The 20553-nt window shown below is 36.5% G+C and overlaps 1 protein-coding gene across 2 annotated transcripts in view; it reads right to left on the bottom strand.

The window, feature by feature from the left end:
- Positions 1–804: 804 nt before the first annotated feature.
- Positions 805–20553, bottom strand: part of PDXDC1 (pyridoxal dependent decarboxylase domain containing 1) — a 32356-nt gene continuing 12607 nt past the window's right edge. For both annotated transcript variants that reach the window (XM_059826686.1, XM_059826685.1), the window contains 18 exons: positions 20072–20261; positions 17302–17370; positions 16705–16783; positions 15815–15899; positions 14905–14953; positions 14696–14797; positions 14364–14489; positions 13032–13082; positions 11745–11808; positions 10334–10422; positions 9507–9612; positions 8202–8373; positions 7418–7536; positions 6454–6575; positions 4327–4419; positions 4132–4228; positions 2732–2836; positions 805–1909 (listed from right to left, as the gene is read on the bottom strand). In XM_059826686.1, the coding sequence (XP_059682669.1) occupies positions 1647–1909; positions 2732–2836; positions 4132–4228; positions 4327–4419; positions 6454–6575; positions 7418–7536; positions 8202–8373; positions 9507–9612; positions 10334–10422; positions 11745–11808; positions 13032–13082; positions 14364–14489; positions 14696–14797; positions 14905–14953; positions 15815–15899; positions 16705–16783; positions 17302–17370; positions 20072–20261 (1981 nt within the window). In that variant the 3' untranslated portion in view covers positions 805–1646. The remainder of the gene's footprint in view (positions 1910–2731; positions 2837–4131; positions 4229–4326; positions 4420–6453; positions 6576–7417; positions 7537–8201; positions 8374–9506; positions 9613–10333; positions 10423–11744; positions 11809–13031; positions 13083–14363; positions 14490–14695; positions 14798–14904; positions 14954–15814; positions 15900–16704; positions 16784–17301; positions 17371–20071; positions 20262–20553) is intronic.

Below are 20553 nucleotides of genomic sequence, written 5' to 3'. Positions count from 1 at the left end.
ATGAAGCTCATTCCAACAAAACTACTGGTTTAACACTTCCAAATATAAAAACATTAAAAATTAATCCTTGTGGCGATAACTTTATCCCCGACAAATGACTCTTATTAACATACTTCATTGCACCAAAGAAACCAATAAGGAAGACTAGTCAACTTAATTTTTTTTGCACTTTAGAAAAATTGCACTCTGATTTACATAAATTACCCCAACAGCAAGATGAACCTTGTTCATGGCATCCCAGCCCCACAGGATCCAGAAGCTGAAAGTCAAATCAAGTGACAGTACAATTCAAAAATCCCAAATTTTTCAGATTATCAAAGTAAGTCCTGCTACCACTACAGCCATTATGGTGTTACTGTGTACCTTTTTTAGGGGGGGAGAAAAAAACCAAAGAAATCCCAAATGAACAAACTACAGTACTTGTATCCAGTTCTAGAGCAATGGGATGGTTTTCCTCAAAATCAGGTATCTTGGGGAAAGCAAGCTTTTCCAAAGATCTCCTTTCCACAAGAGGCTCTGAAAATTTGCAGCAAAAAGTGATTAAGATTAATTGGGGGTGGGGGGGGACCTCTACACCTTTGCTTTTGATTTATCTAAAGCTTTGCTTGTGCATTAAGTAGTCCTAAACACAATGAAGTTGTGCTGTAGTGTAAATAACCTAAATAATTTCTTTTAGTCTGTACAATTCCTACCATAGGTAAGTTACTGTTACTCAAAAAGTAAGTGTTGAAACCATCACAAATGTATTGGTTTTTCAAGCTTTACTACAACTATCTTTAAAAATACACAACAGAAAGAACGCCAGTTACACTACATAAATGTGTTCAATAGTATTTGGTTTATAAATGGCGTGCAAAGGAAAATAATGGTAGTTGGTGATTCTTTCCAGTGGCAGAAGCAAGAAGCCGTGTAGGCATGCAGAGGCACTATTTCTTTCTAAAAGGCTTAAAACTCATTAACTTAGTCCGCACTGTACCTAGGGCCTTAGCGGAATGGGTCAAGTCATACAGCAGCAGGAAGTAATGGTTGATGGCAAAGTACTAGTCAGTGACTCCTATCTACACGGGCATCCAGCCCTAATGCCACCTCACCACAACCATTTGGCCGTGTTCTTTGTACGGTTAAAAAAAAAAGCAGCAAAACAGATAGTGTGACTGCAGCAGATGTTTTGCAGGAGAGGCTAAACTGGATTTTAAATATTAAAAAGGTGAACAATTGGCAGTTGATTTTTTTTTTGAAGTGTATTAACATAAAATAAGATCATTTTACAATTATTAGGTGCAACTGTATTCTTTATCACGTGTATGGCCGATTGGTTAGTTAGCAGCTACTAATACGCTTAGATTCCTAAAGGAAGGGTAACTGCCAATTGTTTTTACAAATGGTTATGAGCAGTTAATAAATTTCACTAGTACTTTGGTGACACTGACATGTAGAGGATTAAAGCAACTGTAACAAGTGTACGGTAAGACAAATCTCTGTCCCATGGGGGAGAATTTATATTTGTGCAAAATCCCAGTTAATAAGTTACAGTAGTTATTACTGTACTAGTGTGTGGCACTGTTCACATTTTAAATGCATCATTAATATCCTGCCTCCCAGGGCACGGGCTTCCTCTGCAAAGTCTGAAATCCACAGTCTGGATTTTATCTTTGACTTTCTTGTTCCTCTACCTGTGTGCAGTCATGTGGCGATTTGTCACTTTGAATGTCCTCAGCATCTGTCTTTGTTGCCTGTGCCACCTCCTTCTGGTCCACTGTTTTCTCAGTCTCCAAAGGTCCTTGCTCGTGGCCGGGGGACAGAGCTGGGGGTCTCTGATCCATCTTCTCCAGGTCATCACAGTGGCTGACTGAACTGCTCTCACTGAATGCGTCAGAACTTCTCAGAGACCTTTTAAAAATTTTCTGACCTGTAAAGTGTTTGAAGAATACAGTACCAATGAAGGCAGCAAGTACAAGATGTGGTGTGCACAAGTTAAATTTCAAAAGAAAGCATCTGAATTTTACAACTGCAAAGAAATAGATTTTATTTGGGCGCTAACTTGTACCCTGAACATAGACATACTTTCTTGCAGTTACAGATGCAGCACCTGTTATTTTATCCTATGTACACAGAGACTGCTGAAAAACAAGCTGCCTGCCTGCACAGTGAAGTTATTCTAGGGTAAAAACTTGCACTGAAAATGGCAGGCTGGAAGCCAGCCAACTCAAAGAGGTGTGTTAAAACTATGGTTTTCCTGTCAGTCAAATCAACACCAATTACTAATACAACTACACAGAAAGTGCCACAGATTTAATAGATCTTCACCTTAGAATGACTTTGTCCACAAAATATTAGGTAGCAACAGAAATGCAGTTGCTCAAATACATGATCGTGCATTATTTATGTTTTTATTTCAAATAAAACTTTTGGCTTGTTTACCTGCTAATTTTTAAAACTTAATAACCTCATAATATTCCAGAGGAAGATTCCAGACTTCATGGACAGTTATCCATTAACGGGATAACAACTTCCTGTAGTCCCAGGAAGAATTCTTGGGGAGAAAACAGATTGGGGTAGTGTTCTGTGCTATGTTTAAATTAAGGTTTTTAAGGCGGACTTAAGGCACTAGAAGATGAGTTCTAGTTCCAGATATCATGAAAGATGGAAAATCATATGGGTCTTCCTGTGTCATCTAACTCAGATGGCAGGATGTTTCAGCAAGTTTTAGAAATAAGACATAGAAACTTACCAGGAAGTCTTTGCTTTGCCAGGCTGGAAGTAGGAGTTGGTGGTGGAGTAGTGCCTGTTCCTTGGGCTTTTGATACGTATGTAGATTCTGTGGATTCTAGAGAGCCTGCAGGTTAAAAAAAAAGTATCAAGTTGAATATAGAAAAAACTAGACAAGCTTTCTGTTCATCTGTATTTATAAGGTATGTAACAATCTTATTTTTAATGCACGTTTCTGAAACTGCACGTGCAAGGCTGAGTTGAAACTGCCACTTGATGGTAATCCATTTCTGAGTACCTGGGGGCATGAGTGCCGAGACTTAAAAAGACGAGTGAAGTTTCTCCTCACACTCACTTCACAACACTGCTACACCCAGTAGTCCTTTTTCCCTCTCTGCTGGGCACATGATGTATTCCCAGCTGCAAGCTGTTGAGCAGTGCACTTGAAGAGGTATCTAGCTGTGAGGGGGGGTAAGTATACCCAAGGAAACCTTGCTGTTCTCTGCTGTAAGAATCTTCCAGTTGGCACATCAAGAATCAGAAAGAAAGAGCCCAAATACAGCAGAAAGCTTTCCTTGCTGTTCACAAAGACACACAGACAGCTGGGCTATTGGTCTAGGTCCGACAGACACTTTACGGAGTTCAGGAATATTCTTAAGACTCTGCCACAATTTTTACAGTGAAAATTTATAATTTCAGAAAGTAAGTATTATGTTAGTACATCAGTCTTAATGATGTAAATGCTATAGACAGTTCTTTTCACATCACCAGATGTGAATTACAAATATATGAGTAAAATATGTCTTTTACATTGTAATATTGCATTCATTACTGTCTCCCCCAAAGCCAGGCTCACTAGTCCTCAGCTAGTTTTAGCCTGTCCTTGTCAGACGGTGCACTATTTAGCATGCAAACTAGTACTTTATCGATGTGGCAATAGCCAGATGCTGCCTCAAACCAGCGTTTCAGAGACATCAAGTTCCACAGCCGAACATCTGGGTGCCGCTTTGCAAACACACTCAAGAGGATACCTGTGCATATACATGGGGAAGCAACGTTCCAAGACCTGAGCTACCCTGCTAGCTAACATATTTATAAACACAGCATAAACTCCAAACTTGTGCAGCATACGTAGCCAAAAGTCACAGAAATTATTCCTCTATTAATAAAGGCCAATGTCTAATGGAGCTTTTTTAATGTGACTCAACATGCAAGAACAAAATGTAAACTGTAAAAGTGAGGTTAGAAGATTGTCTTACTGGGTGTTACAGAAATAGTGAAGAGCATGTTCTTTTACATCCTGAGGGTGGATTATGTCACTCACGATCAAATCAGCACAAGAAAGCGTGTTGCAATTTTAGTACAAAATTGGAAACAGTTCTAACGACAGCGTAACATGGCTGCAGATGCACTGAGTCCTACCTGCTGTTAAATTAAATGTTCTTCCCTTTGGTGAGGCTTGGAATGGAGAAAACCAGTTCAGCACAGAGCCTACTACAGGTATTTGTCGTAGTAGTCCCTGCAAAGTACACAATCAAACACCGGCTGGTAAGCAAGCTACTTATGCTGTGACAAGTTATTTCAAGTTACCTAGATAACTAATGCTTACAGCCTTACCTCTTCCAGAAGTCGTTCTTCATTTGCTTTCTGAAGCTGAAGTTGTGCTTCCTGTATCCCTTTTCTAACAACTTCAGTCATGTTTTCCAGCAGCTAACAAAAATCAGAAATTATATTATTTGGACTTGAAATTGTCTTTTTAGCTCAAGTTTTGAGAATGTAAACATGGTAGTCAGAAATTTCTCTGATTTAAGACAGTATTTGACAATCGCTATTTTATTATGACTGTAAATTAAAGAATGTACAGGCTGACTGCAGGATTTTTAAAAGATATGCCCACAGGCCAGAATACAATTTTAAACAGGAATGGTAGATATTTTTCTTTTACTTAGAAATAAGCCTGTGACCCAAATTCGTCAAAGATCTGCTTAGCACATAAGTGTTCATCAGATGCTGAATCTGACTGGGAAGAATTTTTAGGGTTATAGAGCACATTTTGGTTTCCAGAAGTACCCAGGACTTAAACCAGCCTCACAGTCAGTCTAACCAGGTATGTGTCAGTTTAGGTTCAACTTTGTTTTTCAAATTTAATACACGACTGCCAATCTGCTCCCTGTGGCATCCTATGCCAGCATCAGTGACGTTTTATACTGCAAAGGACCAGCAGCTTACTGGGAGAGCTGTAGGGGCAATAAATTAACAAACCCAAGAGATAAAAACAAAGTCACAATTTCGTCTTGCGCAAGGCAAATGCCAATTTCCGTAACTTCATATGGGTTTTAATATTGCACATGGCCTAGATGACAGACACTTCCTCCAAAATGCCAGAAACGTGGGTTACTGTCAGTTAATAAAAACAAAGGAAAAAGAGGAAGCTGCCTCTTTTCCCTGGGGGAGAGGCAAGCTAGGAATCGACTACCAGCGCAAGCTAAATACCCCAAGGTACTGACTACAGAAAGGAGTGCAACAGGATTGCATTTAGAGCACAAGGAAGAACCACTGTGTCTTCCGGTCCCGTCAAGATGTTTGTCTTAAATTTTGGTTCTGCCTTTTAGTGTACTTATCTATATGACCTAAGGGCTTGCTGATACTGGAGTAGGTTTTTTTCTGAAAGCTTCCCTCTTGTACCAAACATCACTTATCTAAATGAGGCAAGTGTCATTCTCACAGATTGGTTCTTCAGTTTTGGATCAAATGGGTAAGATCCTTTCAGTACCTCAGATTTATTGTAGCTGGTTCCAAGGACTGCACCTTTCTGAGTCCTCCACTACTCTCTGTTCCTCCTAGAAGCTTCAGGATCAGAGTGGCCCATATTCCAATATTTGGTTCCTAATCTCTCAACTACAACAGTTAAAAAACTGAAGGTACTTTACAGGCAAACCATCTTTCATCTCTCCCTCAAAGCAGCATAGGGAGTCAAGAGTGGGCAGAAAGTCTCCAGAAAACACTGCTAGAAAAAATTTCATTGCCAAAAATCAACATATTCCCATGGGCAGAAATAGGCGAAGGATTTCTGAAGTTCTGTTTATTTTTTAGGTAAGGAAATTAAATGCCCAACACTAGAAGAATGAAAGGACAGATGTCATTTGTGATGCAGGTCATTTAGGAATTCTACTTTAGAGAACATTTGGAGAACTCTAATCAGGTAAATGCTTTTACAGAAAGGAGTTGCATCATCAGCTTTATTACTTTGATAGGTAATTTGTATTTTCTGTTTTTAAGCCACCAATGTAAAATTTTTTTCACACATTTTAGGGCACAGTCTTATCTTAAAGCTGGTATATAAACAATCTCAATCCCACTGCACGTAGCAGTGATGAGAAACACCAGCTTACAATCAGGCCCCACCTTCCCTTTTGTTGGTTTTGGTGGTGGTTTTTTTCTTTTGTTTTGACAGCTTAAATTTTAGTGATAAAATGAGCCTATTTCAGTACTACTAAATTTTTTTCATTAGAACTACTGAACACAGGACCATGAACAGAAATCAGGACATCTTCAGAATATCATAATCCTGTAACGAAAGTTCTCCTTATGTTGACACAGATTATTACTTCCACAGTAATTAATACAGTTTGTTGCGGGCAAGTACAATTTTTACTTTCACAAAGTACAAAACCATGTCCTGAAGCCAATATGGAAGGGAAAAATAAAAGGTGCTGAAATGTTCTGTGATTTATTAATACATACTCTTGAATTTTCTTCAATTTCTCTGCCTGTTGCTGCAATAGTTTCAACTAACTCGGACACGTCCAGATCCTCAGTTACCATGCCAATATAAACGCAGTTCTTCTGCCCTCCAAATTCTGGACCTGTGAGCACAGGGAGAATCTAGTCCTCATGATGTACAAAAATGCGTTCTTGCAATAGGTGCAACACTCATGCTTGTGAATCTGGAAATCCTAATACATACACACACACTTCAGTAATTAAGGGCAGTATCAACCCTGTGGGTTTGCAAAAAGAGAAGAGAAAACAACATCTGAACAAGAAAAACAGTGGATATTTTATAAAGCCAAGGAGTTGTATAATAAATATACATTATGAATATGCTTAAAACTCATTGTTTTCTGACATTTACAGATCACTTCATTCCACAATTCTAGGGCACTTAATTTTTGAAAGCTGACTAGAAAAAGATCAGAGTTCTGAGTAAGCAAATTGGTATTATTTCAGCTATAATATGGCACTATGTAAATGTGAAAGTGCTGCTAAGCCATCTGAAGTTTTTAGTCTAGCCACAGAAAGCAGTGTGAACTGGTCAGTGGGTTTTGAATGAGATCTGCTTTTCACTAGATATAGCACTAACTGAGAAGGCTCAGTTTACAAAGAGGAACACTGCAGCTTTTATTCTTTCTGACAAGGAAACCCTTTTTGTTCTAGTGCCTCATAAGTCAGTTTTCACAATTATTTCTAAAAACAGTGCACCTCACTCACACTGCTGACATTTACCAGCTGAAAGAGGGGTGAGGAGGAAACAAAGTTACAGATGTTGTTTCTACAATAACCACAGAGGCAGCAGTGTAATTTTGAATTATAATGAATATAATTATAATTGAAATTATAATTGTACAAATGACCTATTGAACCATTATAACACAGCTAGTAAAATGACTATTAGCTTGAACAGAAGCTTTTTAAATGGTACAGTTACCCAAAGAAAAAGTGAGATCCGACTCCAGTTCATTTAATTTTTTCAGAAGTTCTGTATTGATTTTTTCTAGTTCTTTTTCCTGTTTGTCATCATTCTTCCCATCACTGTGACAGTTGTATCTTCAAATCAAGCCAGAAAATACTAATTTCACTTTACAGTACATACAAAAATATATACAAATTTAGCATGTTTCTAGAAATGTCTGTATTTTACGCACCAAAATATAGCTTAGATCAACAAGTTTTTTTGGCATTTGTAACCAGAGATTTTGGGGTGGGGTGAGCTTGTGGCTGCAAACTTAACACAGCAGACTTGTAGGTAATACACTGATTATACTTCATGTGTTTTGACTATACAGAATCCTTCCCAGAAGACTGTATCAGAGGATCAGAACAGACACCTGAAGGGTTTTTTGAAGTGGTATTCAGTATATAAGTGAATCCCATTATAGATAAAAACGTTAAGTTACACTTGGCTAAATACAGTAGGATGCACTTGCGTATTACATATCCATCTAACAGATCCACATGCAGCCTCCAATATTAGAACTGTTGCCCTAATTTTCCTAGAACAGCTCTTCGTCTTTTCTTTAAAAAAATAATCAAAGTAATCAATATTAAAAAGGTAATTTTTTCAAAAGCACTCAAAAGCTTCAACTGGGTGCAAAACCAGATAATAATCAGCAAACAATACATCCAAATCACCACTGAAAAGACCACATATTCCTTTCTGTTAATGCACAGTCTATCCAAATACATAATGAACAAAATATTGAAAAATTTACCTTACAACACCTAATCCTGGCCAGCTAAGATCTTCAACATACAACAGGCCTACTGTTCTTCTCACTTCTTGCTCAAATTCCTCTCTCAGTTGCAGTGTACTTGTCAACACTGGTATCTTCATTTTTAAGCAGTCTACTAACTGATCAACATCTTGTATTTCAGTTCCTAAAACTGAAGAGCTGATGTGTTAGTGTGTGATAAAAGTGAACAGACATCACACAGATATCTGAATTAAGTAATCTATAAAGAAGCCACTCTAAGTCAATCATAAATATAATTTACAGATAGTATTGAAATATCTTGATCTATATAACTGTTTTTTCTTCAGTTATCTATCCAATGATACATCAAAACAGAGAGAGCTAAGGATTTCATAAAAAATAAGCTAATAAAAAGGATTTTCTGATGTTACTAACTAATAAGGACAATATCCTTTTTCATTACATCAGTAGCTAGCATCAGAAAAATTCCTCTTCCCATAGCCAAACAGATCATGCATTAGCTTCCATGCTGGTTTAAAAGAAAACAAACAAACAAACCATCACAGCATCACCAAGTAATTTTATTCTAAAATCTACTTTTCTGTGTACACCAGGATCCTCTCACATCAGCGTCAGATGTTTTGATAGCTTAAGCCGCTCATCCCACACAAGCTAAAAGGAGATACCATGCATCACCCTGAGCCCCTGCAAGTTGCTCTCTGCATCTGCCGAGTCTAAACAAAGTACGTATATGGTGCTGGCTTAAATATGAAATTTAAGACACTTTCCAAAACACAGATTTTTATCCCCGCCTCTGCCCCTCCCCCCCCCCCCCCCCAATTATAGAAAAACCTAGAGGTTTAGTAAGTAATTCTCCTAGTTAAGTAGCTATTTTGAACACAAGCACCACTTCAGTGTTGAAATGCCTGTGGAGACAGGTCAAGCATCTTGTGTTAAGCAGCTAAGAGAAGGAAAGGTAGGGATGATTTATCCTTCATATTTCTTTTATAACTGTTAGAAACAAATAGCTTTTCCCCTTGCTTTTCCTAATGAATTTAAAAAATAATCAGTAGAAGTCTTTCTCTGCAGAGGTAGTGAGGCAATGTCACTCATGACAGCTGAGTTACCACTAAATGCACCCAATGCCAAAGCACAGTAGAATGATAAAGCAAAGAAGTTCTGTTTTGTTCATAAGAAAATCCTCACCATAGGAGAATATACTAAAGAGTTTCTTGAGTATATCTGCTTTTACACCAGAAGATTGTTGTGCAATTCTATAGCAAATCCCAGTTTTTACAAGTGGCTAGATGAAGTGAATGTTACCTGCAGAAGTCATTAGCGGGCTAAACCGCACACATGTGCCTTCATCTTCCAGTTCTACCACATCAACTCCACTGGCAGGAACCAGCTGTGCCAACTGCTCTCCTAGCTGAAGGGATAAGGCACAATTAAAGAAACACGGAGAGCATGACCTTCTGCAATCGCTGACTCAGGCTAGACTCTTCCCACAGTTAAGGAGAACCACAGGCTAAACACAGTTTTCTGTATTTCTCAAAATCACTTCCTGTAACAAAATACTTCAGCTTGCTGGTGATAGAACAAAGTTGGATGTATATTTAAAATCATGAAAATTCAGGATAAGCTACAAGGGTTACAAGTCAGAAGTTTCTGCAAAACTGTCACTGTCATTAAGTATGCCACAATTACTACGCAATTGATCCAAAATAGTTATGTGCTCAGCGCTCTGAAAGCACAGGTTTCTAGAATTAATTCTCTTAAGATCTGGAAAAGAAGGACTGTCTATTCATGAATACACAGACATTGTCAATGAAGAATCTAGCCGATTACAGAGTTCTAAAGTTCTCACATATTCCCACAAGACCAAGGAAAAAAATCCACTACCAACAGTTTAAGATGCAATAATAATTTCAGTAGTAATTACATGTAAAATAATGAGAAATGTGAGAACACCTTTACTTCAGAGCAAATTCACCTTTTAAAGCCAAAATGCCCACTAGTTTTGTAAGGGATATCAGATCAAGAATAACTATCAAACTAGGCTACCAAAGATTTTGTAATTACTGATGAGCCCCTGGAAGCATTCCACTGTCACTTCTTTTTTCCTAAAGAGAAAAAGCATCCATTCTTACCCACTGATTGAAAGTGTCATAAATGTGTCTTTCGTTGCTTATTATGGGGTGTGGAATAGTTGAGGCCTGTGCAGCATGTGAGGTTTGATCTGAATCCAAAGATATAAGAATCACAGAAGTGGATTTTTATTTATTTAATTAAACAAAAGGCAACCTAAAATTTAGATAAAAGACAATTACATTTCCTAGGTAATGTAACACATCTACACGATGTACTGGACCTCAAGCAGACTAACAAGGATCTTTTTTAAAGGTATGTTGAACACAACAAATGCTAGGAGTAAAACAGAGAGTTTAATATACTAGTTTTAAAAACAACCAATAAAATACTTGTCTCAGTTTTGAGGTTCAAATGCCCCAATGGAAATAAAACCAATGTTTTCACAAAGCAAAATCCTGTCACAGCAGGCTGCAATATTTAATTTGAGTATACAGGCACTTTTTTTTTTAAATCAAGTTTTAATGATTACTTTCTGTTTTAAATCACACAATAAGGATTTAAGAGTCCATTATACACGTAAAACATGCAGAAATGGCCAAACATCTTACAACCTTATAATTCAAGTGGGTGACTTCTCCCTAGTAAAGCTTTTCAAATAAACGCATCAATGTACAAAGCAATCCACCAAGTCATTGGACCTGAATTGAATAGGTTTACTTTGTGAGTGCAACCACTAATTAGATTAAAACCAAAACCAATCCTCCTCCATGTCCAACACAAAAAATCCACAGACAAAAATCACTCATAACTAATCTACAAAGTTTTCTGGCAGTCTTTTGCCTCATCTCAGCTGGATGTGTCCCCACCTTCAGAGTGCGCACATACAAACAGCACAACATCCTCTGTTGTAACTGAGAGGACAAAAATCCTTTCTCAGAGACCATGTCTAAGTAAGGATGTTCTGCTCAGAGCCACATGTGGCGTTGCTACTGTATACCCACAACAGTATTTCCAGAGCTGTTCCTAATGCATTCCACTATTTTAAAAACTATTGCAACAGCAAGTGTAATCAGTAAAACATCGTTCTTGCAACTAGCCACTAAAAATTTAAAAGGAACAAAACCAAGATCTTCCCCCATCACTACACTCAAACACAGCTTGCAGCTTATGAGAGACTTCCATCACCTCCTCTCAAGATCAAAATCATATGCAAATTTCTCCTCACTCAAGAAGGCAGAAAATAACTTGTTTGAAAATTTAAAACACTGCAGTCTACGTAAAAAAAGAAGCTACTGCATGTATGGATTCTATCACTAGATTACGATCAGCATTCACAACCTTTTTAAAAGCATGTTACACAAGAGAAGTGCACTACATAACATTTACCTCATCAAATTCATTTTACGACTTAGTAGTTTAAAAGACTATAAAGAGAGTTTTTTTGGTTTTGTTTTTAAATAAGTCACATACCTCTATTTGAATATTCCCGGAAGAACTTGAAAACCACCACTGGTGAACTCAGTTCATCTTCAACCTTAAAAAAAAAAATTAAATATATTTTCACATATTTTTTTAAAGATTTAACACTGTGTATAATTCCTTAGACTGGTAAAAAAAGCAGATAATTTTGTTTTGACAGCAGTAACAAAGTTCACACTATTTCAGTATTAGAAGTTAACTCTAGGGGTGTAAGTAAACATATCTGTAAACACAGGAAAGTAAACCACTATTCAGTTAAAGCAGAATTGTATTGATTTAACGTATGCACAATTAAAATTTAGGCACTATAAAGCAAGAAACCTAAGCATATTCATCAGCAAATACACTGTATTAAATAGTTTATTTAGCTTTAAGTATTTTCAGATATTAACATTAAAAATAATTCTCTTGGAAATCACCCCAGAATCATTGGAGAACATCAAGAAAGTTTCAGCAGGAATAACAACTTTATAATTGAACCTGCTTTGGGGATAGGAGAAATGGACTGGGCAACTTCTGGAGGCAATCTGAGACTACATTTCACAATCCTAAAAATGCAAGATTTATTTAAGTAGAAGGGGGAAGTGCTATGGTAACTTGAACTCCCAAGGCCACTAATACTCTTGGAAAAATACTTTTTACAAAAATGGTTGTTGTCACTCAGAATGATCCATGAATTATCTTTTGCCCCAGAAAACTAAGCTCAATATATTTTCTACACATCAAGCGTCAAAATTGGGGGGAGGGGGGGGAAGTAAAACCACCAAACCCTCTTGAACAGGACAGCTCACAGAAACTGAATTTTGGATGAATACATTACATGCAATTTCTAAAACTATTTCTGATGTAAAAACCTCAGCTGGGATAATTTTTGTGTACAATTTCACAAGGTTCACAATATCATCTCAGCAGCAGGGTAAGATGCTGCCAGAATGTATTAGGCTTATGGAAACTGGTTTCATAAATGTATTACTGAACAAATCCAGGTTTTAAATGGAATTAAATCAACCTCTGGAAACAATTTCTGGATATTATTCTGTCAGCTCCACTGAGTGCATGAGTACACAGCAATGGAACAAATACAGTCTAGAGGTCACACACAACCAAGCCACACAATTTAATTGAACACCAGAACTTAATTAGAAAGATACTACGCATCTTCAAAACAATGGCTATGATTTAAGTAATATTTTAAAATAATTTTTAATCAAAGTTATTCTTATCATTTAACAAGCAAAGACTAAGCTATACAGCCAAAGTATTAAATGTAGACTGTACCGAAGTTTTAATGAAATCCAGGTTTTTCAAGTTTTCCAGCAACCTTTGACTCTAAAAGACCACAGCAGAAGGGAAACAAAAGGAAGAGACAAACACACAGTTTTAGAAGTTGAAAATTATTCTGAAAAACATTAAATAGTCACTACCATCATTTCTATTTCCGAACAAACCCCTACGATGCGTCAAAGATTCATCCAGTTCTTATTTGTAAATTTAGAATGCAATAGAAAAATATTTTCTGGTTTTAGTAAAACACTGACTACAAAGTGATTTTTATTAAAATAAAGTCTTGGTGTATTTGTTGACAAAGTTCCAGAGATACTACAACTCCCTTGACTAACTAAAGCACAGTGTGTAGCAGAACAATTAATTTTCTCCAAGCTACCATAGCAACTGGTTATGATGGCTTTCTAAATTATTTTCATCAGAAAAGACATTCTTACATTGTGGTTTAAGACTATTAATAGACTATTATAAAAGCTAAGATCAAATCTCAGATGCCACAAAATCTTAATGACTAATGATACTTTGTCACTCTTTTAGGTCTTTCCTGCCAATAGTTTCTTCACTAACCATTACAGAAACTTTCCATTGCCATTTTACCCTTCTTTGAATTTTTTATAAGTGCTGTACCTTTAAGGAAAAAGGTTTCGCACATAAACAATGCATTTTTTAACTAACACATTATATTGGACCTTAATTTTTACTAGGGCAAGGACTCAACTTCAAAAATAGTGCACTTGACACTGTATCTGAAGAAATGTTTTGAAGTCTTTTGGCAGGCATTTATAATTTACTATTACTTAAATCAATATGATGCCAAGTGGAGTAGGAAAATAAAATCTTTCTCTGAACAGGTTTCAAGCAAAATAGTTAAAATAGAGAAGTGACAAAAAAAGTCATTATGTTACTTCACTGTTTAGAAAGACCAAAGATCAACTATTTCCCATTAAAAAAACCTAATAAAATACACAATCTAATAGTAAAAGCACATCCCTCCCTCAAACACTTTACTCTGCTTTCATAATTTGTTTGTAACACAATATGAACCAATATGCTATACTGTCAATGGCTGCAGTATTTTTAGTTGACTCTTCTACAATGCATCACAATAATCAAAAAGATGTCTTAACAGCTATTATAAAAACATTCCTAAGTATAACGGTGCTCTGTGATAGCCATCTGGACATCGCTTGTACTATCACTGCTATCTGAACTTTGTTTCTGCTTGGAGACTCAAACTGTTAAGTCAGATGGTGAGGATTCTTAGGAACAGTCTCCGACCCATACTCAAAGTATCCATAAACAATGTGCCAACAAGCTGTCGCTTACTAGTTGTGAGGCATGCTTTATCCTCTCCACAATCCCATCGTGGCCCAGGTACTGCAAGGAGAGCCACAGTGGCAGGGCACGGAGCTTCTCTACAGGCTGACTCGATGTCAGCCCAGCTGCTAAAGACTAAAGAGGAAAACAAACAGTAAACAAACCACTATTAACCTCTCTTCAATTATTCCATTTTTGCCAGCTTATGGAATATATCACAGCTTAAATAGGGGAGCTTTTGCAAATTATAATTTAGATGTTTATGAAGAACAAGACACTACACCATGATCAAAATTAAAATTTCAAGATCTTGAGAACAATGACTGAGAAGTTGAACATACCAAAGATGGATCCTCATGTCTGTAGAGTGTCACTGCAGGTACAGCTGGGAGACCCAGCCAGGAACCCAGAGTAAGCGTCATGCTGTCACATTTTGTAGCAGCCTGAAGTTTATTACAATAAGCAGAATATAAGCCATATGTATTTTTATTAGATCATGACCTTAAAATCTAGAGCACATTATTAAGTTTCTAGATATAGTAAAACATACCACTACAGAAGAGGAGACATAACCCAAAGCCAAAGTTGCCAAATTCACACTAGAAAAAGAAAAGTGGTTTTAGCACATATTAAATATGTATTAAGAGATAGCATTTTAATCTTCAGTTTAAATATTTCATGTTGATGTGTAAAGAGAGGTAATTTTTGTTTGTACATTTTTCATTAACAATGCAGAAGATGTTGCTACTTGGTATTCCAAGATTGAAAACCCAAAAGTAAAAATCCTTTTCAATCTAAAATGTTTCAGTGCAACCTTTGGGGAAATCATTCCCCAAAGTCCTACCCATAATTCTGCATCAATTTGGTATCAGAAATAAATAGAATGCAAATATAACACTATACAATGAAATATCAGGAGAAACAAAGTCTCTACTCCAGGCTCAAAAAAAATAATCTTAGAGCACTGGAGTCTTCATTAACATTGTTTAAGTTCTTGGAATTTCTTTTCCTCTTGGTTTAATCCTCCTCCCAGTTATGTTGCACACTGCACTTGCAGCAGTCTTCTTGACAACCTTCATTAAAGTGTCACCTCTTCCACACTCATTTCATTCTCCTTTCTCATTCTCAATAATCACTGTATAATGCCTCCTCTGACTTGTCCTATAAGGTCTTTTTATTCGTATTTCAAGCTCTTCAAAGCAAGGGCAGATAAGATTACCATGTAAGTAACCACTAACCTATGCTGAAATAACCACTCCAATTAATTATTCCTGTATATGTAAAGTAATCTATATCTCATACAGTGACAAAATTATAATCATATAAAACACTTAATATGACAAAAATAAAGATGGTCCTATGGCTTTCTACTAGCTGGTTAGCTGTAAAATTATGTGCTGTCCATTAGTTAGACTTTTTAATTAATATAGTTATACAGAAATAAATTTCAAATTTCATACCCTTCTACATGGAGCCACATATTATACTGCTCACAAAGTTCCTTCAGTCGGCCAAGTTTATCTGTGTGCCCAGCACCTGGCGTCCCTTTGTTGAAAAGGAAAAATGGCAATGACAAAAGATAAGAATGCAAACTAGGACTCTACCTAAAAGGACCTCTTGTGCTGTTGTCAACAAAGTCACACAAGAGCAGGAAAGAGGATGTTTAAAAAGAGCCCACTACACAATATTCGTATTTGGTTCATCGTGACTTATAAGCAATTGGAATTCTAGACAAAAAAATAAAGATATTTGCTTTACTTGTCAATATATGTTAAAAATACTTAGAAAATTAGATGTCCTAGGCACTAAAAGACTCAGCAGCTTCAGATAAGAAACGCAGACATTTTTAATATGTTCAAAGTATGACCTCAACTACAGGAAACTAAACCAAAATTAACATCTGGGATATTTTGCCAAGTCCAAAGCAAGTAACAGTCATCTCCTTCATTTGTGCTTAAAACAAATTTTGTTCATGAGTAGTTCTGTTTAATTAACTAGAAGAAAAATGCAATTTTTAAAGCTAATGTTGATGGCACATCCATCAAAAAATTCCGAAGTGTTAATGTGAAACTGATTTTCAACAAGACAGTTGCAATCACTAAAGTAAGTTCTAGTCATAGTAATATATCAACCGACATAAGCAGAACTGTAGCAGTACAATCCAACTTCAAATCAGTTAAACAAAAACCCCTCTAGAGAGATAATAATTGTGTGGTCATTAAGATATTTCCTGATATTTCTTGACATGCAACCACTGAGCTGTTTAAAGAAAATATATTTTTATTTTGGATTTTATATATATTCATGAAATAGCATGCTTTTTTTGTTATTGTTTGTCCATAGCACTTACCAGCATTGGCCACAAGCAACAAAGGCAGTTTTCCAGACTCAACATCATCTTTAATCACTCTGTCCAACAAAGCAACATCCTGTTACCAATAAGAAAAAGATACGTATTTATAAAAAAAATATGTTTGTCAAACAATACAGAATTGTTTCTGCTGAACTGGAAAAATGCATTAAAAGTGAAAATGGACAGCATCCTGAAGTTCTGGAAGACATTCTTAATGTCTTTGTGGCTTGCAGTTTCTTCTTCTCAAAGGTAAAATAACCTGAAGGTCAGATAAAGCATTTCTGAAAAATACAACACGAATACATGATATAGTTTGTAAATGTACATCTGACTACATGTATTCTAGAAATCTTGGACTAAAAAGCGCCTTACTATGCGCCATTAAAAATACCTTGCAAATGACAAACCAAGATACAAGCTGCTGGCTTTTTAGGAGATTTCAATCTGCAATTTGTACAGCTATAACACAGAAGACTTAGAGGTTGGAAAAGTAAATACATTAATAAGCTTTTCCCAACAACATACTTGACATTCATTTAATGAGGCTTTTCATGAAAACAAAAACAAAAGAGCTCTTAAGGAAGACAAACTTACCATTTGGTGTTGAGATCCAAACATAGTGTTACAAGGCACACGGCACATGCAAGAAAGGGGTAATCCTAGCTGCAATAAAAATGATGGAATTTCAACAACCGAGACATATTCATTTCAAGCGTTCACAGAAATATAAAGAGTGACACAAAAAATAGTAAACATGACAATAAAAAGCTGGATATTACATTATAAAGTAAGGTTCCTGCAAAAACTTATGATCAAATCAATAGCAGAGAAAAGAAAGCACAGGAGAAATTGAAAAAAAAAAAAAAAACAGTCAACTTCCAGTTAGCACATCAACTGCACTCAGTTTTTCTAATGAGATACCCATGCCCTGTACAACACCCTAACCTCAATCCTCTTTTTCTTGACAACCCCTGCAATTAATACATCCTTTAAGCAAATGTGTGCTTCGTGCATGGGCCATGTTCCACTGGAGGTTGACAGTCACTTTACTACTGAGTAGAGAGCAATCTGCCTACTTTGATCATCCAGCTCAGCTGACTATTCCTGCTGGTAAGTCTGAAGTTCTTCCTTTGATATGGAGGCAAATTCCAGATAACTTTTGCATCATTAACATGAAGGGGAGATGGGGAATCAACGTCTCTTACATTTTGATCTTTAACTTGGAAGATCATTAGACAAGTGAAATCTAGTTGATCATAGTCATCACTGAACAGAAGGTTCAGCAAATTAAGAAAATGACATTTACAGACTACTTTGTTTTTATCCTTTCATTTAACAAAAATTGAATTAATGTATGATTACTCAGTTCCAGTTGTCTGCTCTACAATATACGCTACTTCTCAAAATCTAAGATAAAATGCTATCACTTTCAAGTTCAGCGATCACCTAATGTGGACAGGTTACCTTGTAAACAAAAGATAAGGCACCAGTGTTATTAGCAGAATCTACTCCATACTCAGAAGCAAAAGACTCCCAAAATACTGATTGTTAGCAGTATTTCTTACATTAAGAAGTTTTGATCAATAACTACATGCAACACTTGACCTACCAAAGACAACAACTTATTCCAATAAACTTTTACCACCTACTTCCAAAGTCATTTTGGCTGAGACAAGTTACATCTATGATACCATTTTTATTTCTCTGCAGTCTACATTTTTAACCTGTTAGTAGTACTTCTGCCTGCCTTCTCCAAAGACTTGAAAAACAAAGGTCCTAAGACCTTGACTCTTCATTTCAGTGCATGTGAAGTTTGAAAACATGTTCAAGTTTGATGGAGTCACCATCACTGGAGGCGTTAAAAAAAAACGTGTAGACGTGGCACTGCGGGACATGGTTTAGTGCGCACGGTGGTGTTGGGTTAATGGTTGGACTTGATGATCTTACAGGTCTTTTCCAACCATAATGATTCTGTGAAAAATATCACTTGTGCACTGAATGTTAGGTATGCAATAGGAAAGTCTGTATATGGCCTCAATTAGCTCATTTAAGTCTACAAACATTCATGCAAATAAATACTTGGCAAAAACAATAAATTTTAAACATAATTAAGAAAAAACTAGTTTCTTTTAAGCGCTGGGTTGTGGGGGTAATCTTGCTATTCTAAACAAGACTTTCTGAGATGGGATCAGCACAGCCTACTTCTCCTTCAACTGTTTTCCTTTAAAAAAAGGGTAATGTTTATTGAAAATAAGAGTACAGGGACATCATTCAGTAGAAATTTCGCATTAACTCAGCGTTTGGAAATCCAGTATGTTTGGGCTCGGGTCTTTTTCACCATGACCAACAGTTTATGTAAAGCACAATGCAATCTAGAAACAATCACTTGTTTAAAAAAAAAGTTAGCACGTAGGATCCTTTCACTGGAAACATCCACAAAATTTCTCTTCCTCCTACTGTATCGTTGCTGCAAAACACAGACTGTATATGCATCCTGAAAATATTTTTTCCAGACAAATTATTTTAATTTAAACGTATGGTCCACTACAGTTATTTAGGTTACTCCCAGTATGGACCTTGCTTCCTTTGCCTATGTTTTATAATTATGCTGGAAATTACAATTAATAAAGCAATACTGACACACCGTGTAACATTTTTGTATTACTAGCTTGCAGATATTTGGCTGGCATCAAAGTATGGTTTCACCTCAGACTCCCTTCCCCTCCCACTCCCTGTTGTGTTGCTGTTTAGTCACATTGCTATTGTTTCTACCATGATGAAAAATAAGTAAGTTTTCAAAATCACCAAAGTTATGCTTTTCCTAAAAATCAACTTTTTTGAGGCCAAAGCTCAGTCCTCATTCTTCAAAATGCCCCTTTTCATACTGTGTTTCAACAGGCAAGACACATCATCCTAAGTCTTAGAAATGTATATAATTTTATAAGCTATAAAAATCTATTATGTCCACAGAAAGGCAAAGAAGAGACGACAGTGAAGGGAATCTGCTCATGAGGAACACTGATCAAGCAAATGTGTGAAAGGAACAGGACAGCTGCAGAGAGAGCCTGCTCAGCTTGCTTGGGGATACATGTATTCAGTCAACACAGTAGCATTGGGAAAGATCTCAAAGAAGCTTCAATTCTAGCAGCGGAAGTTCCAGGCAGACACATGTATCTAAAGGAAAACTTTCACTATCCCCGACCAGTTTACAAGACTGCTGCCAGTAGCGTAACCAGACTGTACTGCAAGCACCAGTCTCTTGCAGGAAAATTCTGAATATATTTTTAAAATCTAAATTTCAAGTAGGCAATACGAAGCCAGGTAGGTTCTACCTGTAGCTAAAACCCCAACTGATTTACTTTACCTGACTGCAGAGAGCTTGGCCCAAGCCTGTTCTAGCTGCAGAACTAATGTATATGACAGGCTGCTTAGTATATAGCACATTAAATCCCTCTATTGTATAATCTTCATAGCGTGTGTGAATAACAAGTCGACAGATTTTTAGGAGACCTTCACGATCATCTTCATGATAATACGCTGATCCATTTTCATACCTGCAAGAAAAGCCGAGTAAATATGACCACCAAAACCAATAGCCAATTCAGTGACTAAAATAACACTGACCAAAGGAGCTCACAAGTGGACAAAGACGACAGATTAAAAAAATCTTCTATTTTCCCAGGACAGCGTAGAAGGAAACTTTGATGAGACAGGCTGAGATCAACAATGTGGGAAGCCTAGTATATATTTTCATTTAGACTCAGAGATAAAGTAAGAAAGAAAAAAACATCTGGGTTCCTAAGGATTGCCTTTACAGAGTTCAAAACCTTGCTTACTAAGAGCAGA

Source organism: Gavia stellata, chromosome 18, assembly GCF_030936135.1.
Source record: "Gavia stellata isolate bGavSte3 chromosome 18, bGavSte3.hap2, whole genome shotgun sequence".
NCBI lineage: Eukaryota > Metazoa > Chordata > Aves > Gaviiformes > Gaviidae > Gavia > Gavia stellata.
This window is presented reverse-complemented; position numbering and strand designations above follow the sequence as displayed.